Here is a 10,356-nt window from a genome sequence, read left to right on the forward strand (position 1 = left end):
GCAAGAGTGTAGCTCATACCAATAACACATTTATATATAAAACGTCTTAGCATATGTACATGTGTTGCTTTACAAAATATTGAAGTGGCCCTTGCATTTTTTTCATTTTTCACGATGTGTGAAAATGTTTAGACACCCCTGCACGAAACAAAAGAAGTGTGAGATGCTGGATTGAAAATGGAATGTCACATGACGACTCTTTTGCTCCTGCGAAATTGTCTTGTATCATGACTGTATGTGCCATGAGGCATGAGCTGGAGCCTCAAGGGGGGGGGTAATGGGGGTGTCAAGTGAATAAACATGCTGGGTCCAAAGCAGACAGCCCCCCCTTGCAACTGAGCTTTGAGCTCATTCCATGTCATGTCAATGTTCATGCAACAATGCTGCCGTTTGTGGTTACATAAGTGCATTAGCGAGGCCGGGTCTCGTGTGTGGTATTATTATTGGTCGCCGGGTCAGCACAGGACGCATGGTCGGGTGGGCCCTAAGAAGAACTCCAACAAGACCTCTGTAATATATACAGAGCCATGTAAAAAAATGTCATATTAATTAATACTATATTATATTATTCATTCATTCATTCATTTTCTACCGCTTTTCCTCGCGAGGGTCGTTGGGGGTGCTGGAGTCTATCCCAGCCGTCTTCGAGCGAGAGGCGGGGTACACCCTGGACTGGTCACCAGCCAATCACAGGGCACATATAGACAAACAACCATTCACACTCACATTCATACCTATGGACAATTTGGAGTCGCTAATTAACCTAGCATGTTTTTGGAATGTGGGAGGAAACCGGAGTACCCGGAGAAAACCCACGCATGCACGGGGAGAACATGCAAACTCCACACAGAGATGGCCGAGGGTGGAATTAAACCCTGGTCTCCTAGCTGTGAGGTCTGCACGCTAACCACTTGACCGCCGTGCCGCCCGTCCCAAGTTTAATGATAAAATATTAGCAAGATTGAATTTGATCTTTTCCTGTTTAAATTTATCCCGGGTGCGTTCTTTCAACGCATGCTCAGATATGACGTAACACGCAGCTCGAGACGTTCTTCGGTTTTAAATGGAGGCGAGCAATCGGTACTGGACTGCTGCGGAAAGTTTGTTTGGGACGGACGAAAAACTGGCAATACGGAGTTATTCCAACAAGTGAAAGAAAACTCGGGGAAGTCAATATCACGTGATGTTGATGTTTACGTTTTACTGGGCATGCCCTATTGACTATTCTGGTTGATTATAGCGGCGCATGTAGACAAGAGATTGGAATATTCCTTTCCATGTATACCATTGTTTTCGGAAAAGTCATTCAGAAAGAGAAAAACTCCTCATGTAAACTTGGCTAATGAGAAGTCTGGCAGCAGTTTTTGTAATCTGCTGAAGTTATGTGAATTTAATCCCATTTTGCTCCCATCCAAACTCCCGCCTCGTCAGATGTAGCTAGTGTTCCCCTGGAAAGAAATACCTGTGAGCTCGGAAAGGGCGCTGTGCTCCACCAAATGCCTCCGGTAAATGGTCTTCAGCACTTTGGCGCTGCCAAACCTCTTGAAGCGTCCCTTGACATGAGCGTAGAACCACTCCAGCGATTGTTGCTTTAACAGTCTGAAAATAACACCAGCATTTGTAAATATTCTGAAACTTTCTTGTGCTGACTTTTTGAGGCTCATCTGTGTACTTTTCTGTGTACTTTCTTCTTGTTAATGAGTGGTTTTCCATTGTTGGCAATTTCACTACTGTGTTTTTGTGCAATGACAATAAAGGAAGTCTAAGTCTAAGTCTAAGTCTAACTCAGGTCTCCTAGCTGTGAGGTCTGCGCACTAATCACTCGAACACCGTGCAGTAAAGGGGACCTATTTTTATTTTTGCCCTTTGTATTGAGTTGTGGACTCCTATAAAGCAGCTACACATGATAACCAGCACAAAACAGTTTGTAGATCTTCCAGAATCTGCACCTATTCCAGCTTTATTTCTTGAATTTTGTGCTTCCTGCAAAAAAGGTCTGTTTTAATTTATCACACCCACAGTTTGTCTCCAGGAACGCCCATTCCACTGTGGTTGGTCACACTCTGTAGTTCTCAGTAGGACCTCTAGTATTGAGTGTAGAGTCTAGTCTAGAGTGTACGCTCATATAAGGAAGCACATCACAAACTGCCAGTGCTAGAACACCCTCTGAAATCCAGCGTTTTGAGCCATGCCAAACTTCTTTCAGGGCTCACTTCAAAATGTGAAAACCTCATTATTTGAAACTTTGGCATGGTTTAAACATGAGAATACAACATTCTCACTACATTTATAGGTAAGAAAAGCGGAAAAGGCATAATATAGGCATAATAATACACACAAGCACAAATCTTAGTTAAAAAAGTCTAAAAGTGACTATATTCTGTTATTATGTCGACTATATTGAGTAAAGATTACTCTGTCTAAAAGTGACTATATTCTGTTATTATGTCAACTATATTGAGTAAAGATTACTATATGGGTGTTATTTAATTTTTAGAGGGTTCTAATAATGTTGAAAACACATATTTAGAAGGTCGTAAATAGGTTTACTATGGTGTAACTACAAAATATTTATTAATTTTCTATGCTGCTTGTCCTGATTTGAGTCACAGGGCTATGCTGGAGCCTATTCCGGCTTGAACCAAACATGCTTGTTTTTGGAAAAACAAGTCCAGAATACCCGGAGAAAACATGCAAGGAGAACATGCAAACTCCAAACAGAGATTTGAACCAGATCTTCCACATCATCCAACATGCTAACCACAATTGCACCGTTATGGAAATTTTATCACCACGGGACCTGAAAACAAAAAAATAATGACACTTTCAGCCGTGCCCTCTGCAAGTTGTTGCTTGTAGAATATAATATACAAATCCAAATATTTTGTTTAATATTGAAAAATAAACGTAACTTAAGTCACTGCTTAAACTTTTGGCCATGCCTACACTGTAGACACACAATAATACATGTCTGTAGATTTCCCACTGTAACAAAGGGACATCTCATGTCATCTCATGTCATCTCATGTCATCTCATGTCATCTCATGTCATCTCATGTCATCTCATGTCATCTCATGTCATGTCATCTCATGTCATGTCATGTCATGTCATGTAGATTTCCCACTGACTAACAAAGGGACATCTCATCTCATGTCATCTCATCTCATGTCATGTCATGTCATGTCATGTCATGTCATGTAGATTTCCCACTGACCAACAAAGGGACATCTCATATCATCTCATGTCATCTCATGTCATCTCATGTCATCTCATGTCATCTCATGTCATCTCATGTCATCTCATGTCATCTCATGTCATCTCATGTCATCTCATGTCATCTCATGTCATCTCATCTCATGTCATGTCATGTCATGTCATGTCATGTAGATTTCCCACTGACCAACAAAGGGACATCTCATATCATCTCATGTCATCTCATGTCATCTCATGTCATCTCATGTCATCTCATGTCATCTCATGTCATCTCATGTCATCTCATGTCATCTCATGTCATCTCATGTCATCTCATGTCATCTCATGTCATGTCAAGTCATGTAGATTTCCCACTGACCAACAAAGGGACATCTCATCTCATGTCATCTCATGTCATCTCATGTCATCTCATGTCATGTCATGTCAAGTCATGTAGATTTCCCACTGACCAACAAAGGGACATCTCATGTCATCTTATCTCATCTCATCTCATCTCATATCATCTCATGTCATATCATCTCATGTCATCTCATCTCATATCATCTCATGTCATCTCATCTCATCTCATCTCATCTCACTTCATCTCATCTCATCTCATCTAATGACCACAATGTACCCCACCATTTTCTCAAACTGGCAAAATCATTCAGTTTCATCAACTGCTTTTCAGTTTCAGACTTCTTCACCCCAAGTGAGTGAAGGAGCGATATCGCAGGTCCTTTCTTCTTCTGCAGCTGACTGTACAACCAACACTGCTCCCAATAGACTGCACCCGCTATGTACATCTGTGCAATACTTTGTTTTTATATTCAGTATAGTTATTCCAGGCTCCATTCACTGTGCAATATTAAGCTCTAAGTGCAGTATTTTTATAAATGCCTCATATTAATTCAATAGCAAGATCTCATAGTGTATAGACTGGTCATATATTTCATAAGATAAGGGAATAAGGGAAATTTGCATTGCACAGCAGTAAGAGTACAGAATCAGTTAAGCAGTACAAAATATACACAATATAAAAAAATAAACAATATAAACAACCCAAGTATTAACAAATCAACAGTTTTACCCAGAGTTATATACAATACAGTATGCAGATAATATGAATATGACGAGATGACATATATGACCAGTCTATACACTATGAGATCTTGCTAGTGACTTAATATGAGGCATTATAGAAATACTTCACATAGAACTTAATATATTGTATTTAGAGCCTTGATATTGCACATGGAGGTTGATCAGATATTGCACAGTGAATGGAGTCTGGAGTAACTATACGGAGTATAAACACAAAGTATTGGACAGATGTACATAGTGGTGTAGAAGTCTATTAGGAGCAGTGCTGGTTGTACAGCCTGACAGCTCATATTTCATATTATCTTGCAAACTGTATTTGTATATAAAAATTGTTAATTTGTTAATACTTGGGTTGTTTATATTGTTTATTTTTTAATATTGTGTATTTTGTACTGCTTAACTGATTCTGTTCTTTTGCTGCTGTGCAATGCAAATGTCCCCACTGAAGGACAAATAAAGGCATATCTTAATCTATTAATCTAATTTTAACAACAGTAAAACTGGCTAAAATTTAAGAAACATACATAATAATCTATCTATTCAAACTAAAGTTCTGCATTCTTATGTTTAAAGTCCTCAATCAATTATGTGGCATGTTGCAGGCAGTGACATATTCAATATAATAAATCTTAAATCCACCTCTGACGTCACCATGACGACGTGCATCCTTCCCCAAATGCACCCTCACATCCCAACATGCCTTACCTGCTCTTCTGGCAGGCGCAGCAGAGCCAGGCTTTGTCGTGTTTGCTGTAGAGCCTGCAGGCCTTGCACACGTTGTACAGGCAGTCGTGACACTGGCGTTTGGGGTTGAGCAGGAAGCTGAAGGGGGCGCAGCAGCGGATGCAGCAGCGCTGGTTGAAGCAACGCTGGCGTGACAGCAGGAGGCAGCGACTGCCCTCCTCATCCAGCGCCTGCTTGAGTTCGCTGGGGGTGGAAATAGGGAGGCGGGGTTGCGGGGGGGGGGGGGGGGGGTGAGAGGGAGGATAAAAACAAAACACATGGAAGTCAATTTGATTGTGTTAAAGTGAAAGCACAAACACACGAAACAAAGGAGACAGGCGATTTAAATAAAATGGTAGTCCCAGCTTTATTTTACCTTTGAAATATGAAATGTGAAATATGATATGTCCAGGTAGGTAGAAGAGGTGATGAATTGAGTTTTGGGTAAAAACATGTCTTGTAAATTGATTTTCAGTCAAGTACGTCTTAGTGTAATTTATTTATTTTGTTATTTTTGTATTTACTGAAAAACCTTTGGGTGTTAGCGCAGCTAGGAGATCAGGGTTCAATTCCACCCTCGGCCATCTCTGTGTGGAGTTTGCATGTTCTCCCCGTGCATGCGTGGGTTTTCTCCGGGTACTCCGGTTTCCTCCCACATTCCAAAAACATGCTAGGTTAATTGGCCACTCCAAATTGTCCATAGGTATGAATGTGAGTGGGAATGGTTGTTTGTCTATATGTGCCCTGTGATTGGCTGGCCACCAGTCCAGGGTGTACCCCGCCTCTCGCCCCAAGACAGCTGGGATAGGCTCCAGCACCCCCGCGACCCTCGTGAGGAAAAATGAATGAATGAATGAGTTACTTTTGCAGTAGAATAACTCAGTTAGTAACTCAGTTTAGTCACTAAACTTGTGTCCGATTCCTTTTCTGTTTTCCTGGCAGAATGACGAGCTAAACGAGCTACTCCTGAAGTGTAAAATTGTAAAAATTGTAAAAAGTGTAAAAGTAAAATGCTGTCAATACTACTTTTAACCTGGGATTGCTGGCTACAAAACAATTTTTGATTAAACTAAAGTTTTTAAAAGAGTTAATGCCTGAGGAACACTGACAATATTGTGCAGTTGCAGTTGTTTGCATTGTTTCTGGGCTCTGCAGGCTGCACATCTTTTGAGGAAGCTTTATCGGAACACAACAGGAAAGGACCGTCGCTTCCTGTTAAGACGAGCTCACTTAATCTCCGATAACAGAAAGAGGCCTGGAATGCAAACAGTAGTCCGATACAAAGAACAGCAATGGAGCTTGGATAGGGTTAGCCAAAGTTGTTGCCATGGTGATGTAGCTTACCTGAGCCGTTCCTCCTCTTTCTTGCGCAACTTCATGTCGCGCTGCACTACCTGTAGCACGTGCTCAGCCTCGTTGTCGCTCAGGCCTGACAGATCCATCTTGCGGCCCATGGCTGACACAGACGTGCTGGGCCCCCTCAGCCCGCTGTCATCTAACAGGATTAAGAAATAGACTATGTCAAATACATTATGTTTTTTTAATGTATTAGAAAAATATTATAAAAAAAATAAATAAAAAGGCTGCATACATGAATTAACATACAAAAATAAGCATATGTTCACATACACATCGTATTACAAATATAGAGTGATTACAACAACAAAAATATATCATATACATATACTATATACTATACTATATTATACTATATGAGAAAAGAAAAAATTATCTAAAAGAATTGTACAGTAGAATGGAAAAAACCCTGGCACACATCCATGGTACTAGATAAGAAAAATAATTAAAATAAAAAAATTATACAACAAATTAATGAATAATAAATATATAGATATTTATTTTATGACCAAAATATTATATGAGAAAAGAAAAAAAGTATATAAAACAATTGTACAGTAGAATGAAAAAAACCCTGGCACACATCCATGGTACTAGATAAGAAAAATAATTAAATAAAATTAAAAAATTATACAACAAATTAATGAATAATAAATATATATATATATATATATATATATATATATATATATATATATATATATATATATATATATATATATATATATATTTATTTATTTTATGACCAAAATACTATATGAGAAAAAAAAGTATATAAACAATTGTACAGTAGAATGGAAAAACCCTGGCACACACCCATGGTACAAGATTAAAAAAATAATTAAAATATTTTTTTACAACAAATTAATGAATAATAAATATATAGATATTTCTTTTATGACAAAAATAAAAATACTAAAATTAATTCTTAAAAACAATGTTTTAAAGTTAAATACTGTAATATTAACAATAACATTGATAATAATTTATCACATTGTTACCACAAATTTTGGTACATTTTAGTAAAATATTAACAAACAGACACAAATTAAAAATGTGTGGTGACTCACCAAGTTGCTGATCAGAAGAAAGTAGATGAGAAAGAAGATGAGAAAGTCACCAGGAAGATGAGAAAATCGTTTTTTCAATGTCTCTAATGCAATATTTAAATACAAAATGACAACTCATCAGCCCTAAAAGCATCTGAACACTTCTGAGAAAGTGCACAGTGTGAGTTTAGGATTGCCTTGTTTGCCTAATCTGTTTACAGAAAAAAAACCCCAATCAGGATAAGCCTCCTCCGCATAGAGTACTTTGCCCAGTAAAGTCGCAGGCATGAGGTGATGATGTAAACTAGAACAAAATACCTTTAGGAAAGCTTTAGGAATAAACAATAGTCTTTACATAACCACTGGCATGTTGATCTTCCTCTGAAAGAAATGTTGAATGCATTTTATGGATTTTTTGTCCATTATCCACAATCCTTATATGAAACATAAACACATCTTTCCCTTTTTCTGTGCATCATACAGAAAAACAGGTTAATATGAGCTAGCTAACAATGCACATCATTGAGACCTATCCATTTTGACTACAAAGCCCTGTAAAATAACCTCTAACAATGTTGTATTGTTTGCTATACATGCTGTGATTGATCATGCTGTGTACGGATGTCTGGATGTACACACGCTGTGTACATTGATGACAGCATGTAATACAGTATCCTGCCGTATTTTTTTTAAATTCAAAATACCAAAACTTCTTTCCTAGGCCCATTGATTTCACATACTACCTTGGGATCTTATGCCACTTTCGTCAACAACAACAACGTAGATAGAGCAACAACACAATATTGGGATGGCTGTGTCTTCCAGCACACGTCTTGTGCTCAAGTCCTCAGGTAAAAACGCTGACAGTGAAAAACCAAAGAGCCAAAAAAAACAAAGCCATTAAAACCTAAAGAGGCAATTGCACCAAATGACCAGAAAGTGGAGCCAAACACCAGTGAATCAACGACTCCACAGTAGCATACTGTATCCTACATAGCATATACATATAATGGTAGGGGCCCTTTCTGTTGGAGGCCTCTAAGAGGTGGAGGGACGTGTTGGAGCTCAAAGTAGACTGCCCTATATTCAAATAGAATCAGCACTCTTGCAGACAAAAATGTACACATTCTAGACAGACCATCTCCATCCATTTTCGGTGCCGCTTATCCTCATGAAGGTTGCAGGCATGCTGGAGCCTACCCCAGCTGTGTTCAGTCGAGAGGCGGGGTACACCCTAGATTGGTGGCCAGCCAATCACAGGGCACATATAGACAAACAACCATTCACACTCACATTCATACCGGTGGACAATTTGGAGTCGTCAATTAACCTAGCATGTTTTTGTTTATCTATATATATATATGTATATATGTATACCATATTTTCTGGACTATAAGTCACACTTTTTTAATAGGTTGGCTGTTCCTGCAACTTATACTCCAGAGCGACTTATAAATGATTTTTTTAATGTAACATAAACAATGGACACCTTTTCTGTTCATGTTTATTTTTTGTGTAGCTGAATAAGCATTGTGTTAGCATATCTTATCACCTATTCAGCCTGTTCTCTATTCTTTTATTATAATTTGCCTTCCAAGAGGACGTAATGTCTGTTTTAGTCAAGTAGTTTGTGAAATAAATTACCTGCAAAAAATGCGACTTATATTTCAGTTTTTTTTCTACCTAATTATGCATTTTTGGCCTTGTGCGACTTATACTCTGGAGCAACTTATGGTCCAGAAAATACAGTATATATACCAAATGTTTGGGATCACTTGCAAATTTCTTTGTTTTCCAAAGAAAAACACCTTTTTCATGCATTTCACAATTTTTTTTTTCATTTGTATCCATTTCACAAACAATTAAAATGAATCAGATGATATTCAAAGAAGGATGTACATTTTTGCATCGAGGCCTACTATCAACAACTGTCAGTCCTCTGCATCAATCTCCTGGTATGGATGCTAATCCAAGTCCATCATTTTATAAGGCTAATAGATGATTAGAAAACCCATGTAAAAAATTCTCTTACCATGCAGTTAACTACTCCCTTCAGAGCACAAACTGGGTCTAACAAGGACAGAAAAACGATGCACAACTACGTATGCAAGAAGACAAATATCTGAGAGTGTGTAGTTTAAGACAAAGACACCTCACAGGTCGTCACCTGGCAGCTGCACCAAATATTAGCCGTCAAATGTGTGTGTAAATATGTGTGTGTATTGGTTACTGTGGAGTTGTTGATTCACTGGTGTTTGGCTCCACTTGCTGGTAATTTGGTGAAATTGCCTCTTTTTCCAGGAAGAATGCAAAGGCCATTTCAATATTTAGTAAAGCAAAACAAGCTCAAAATATATATATTATCTAGTTATTTTACTTTTTTCCCCACTATATTTTAACTTTTCTCCGAACCTAATTTTCCAAATATTTCCATTGTATACAGTGTATACAGTGTACATTTTACACTTAATAACAGTGTAAAAATAATAGCCAAAAGCATGTGGATGGCTACCAAAAGCGCCTAAATGAAGTGGAAAATTAACCAAACATTAGCATTGCTGTATGTATGTTTTTGACCCAGCAGATTTAGTTAACTTTTTCTGTTAACCTATAATAAAGTCATAAAACGAAAAAAATGTCATGAATGTTTTTTGTGACAAAGAAGTATCTGTTCCGATCACTCTATCAGAGAAATAAGTGGAAGCCATGGCATTATGTTCTTTTCATTATGTTTACACTTTTGACCACAACTATATATGTGTATATGTGATGTACATTAATGTAACATTGTATGCATGTTAAAAATGCATGAAAAAAAAGTAATTATTGCGATTAAAAAGGGCAAAAAGAAAGTTTTGGCCTCTTTTTTTTGCCAAATTGCCCCAGAACAGGACCAGGTAGAAATAAATTCAAAAGAAAGCATTCTGATGA

The 10,356-nt window shown here is 37.9% G+C and overlaps 1 protein-coding gene across 4 annotated transcripts in view; it reads right to left on the reverse strand.

Annotated features, from left to right (window-relative positions):
* The window catches only part of myripa (myosin VIIA and Rab interacting protein a), a 24,057-nt gene extending 16,442 nt beyond the window's left edge, over positions 1 to 7,615 (reverse strand). For all 4 annotated transcript variants that reach the window (XR_009131394.1, XM_058079758.1, XM_058079748.1 and 1 more), the window contains exons 1-4: positions 7,447 to 7,615; positions 6,365 to 6,515; positions 5,003 to 5,224; positions 1,463 to 1,599 (exon numbers count right to left, since the gene is read on the reverse strand). Coding sequence is in view for 3 of the 4 variants with exons in the window: in XM_058079758.1 (XP_057935741.1) it covers positions 1,463 to 1,599; positions 5,003 to 5,224; positions 6,365 to 6,474 (469 nt within the window). In the remaining variant the exon portion in view is untranslated. The remainder of the gene's footprint in view (positions 1 to 1,462; positions 1,600 to 5,002; positions 5,225 to 6,364; positions 6,516 to 7,446) is intronic.
* Positions 7,616 to 10,356: the final 2,741 nt, after the last annotated feature.

This window comes from Doryrhamphus excisus, chromosome 1, assembly GCF_030265055.1.
Source record: "Doryrhamphus excisus isolate RoL2022-K1 chromosome 1, RoL_Dexc_1.0, whole genome shotgun sequence".
In the NCBI taxonomy this organism is placed as follows: domain Eukaryota; kingdom Metazoa; phylum Chordata; class Actinopteri; order Syngnathiformes; family Syngnathidae; genus Doryrhamphus; species Doryrhamphus excisus.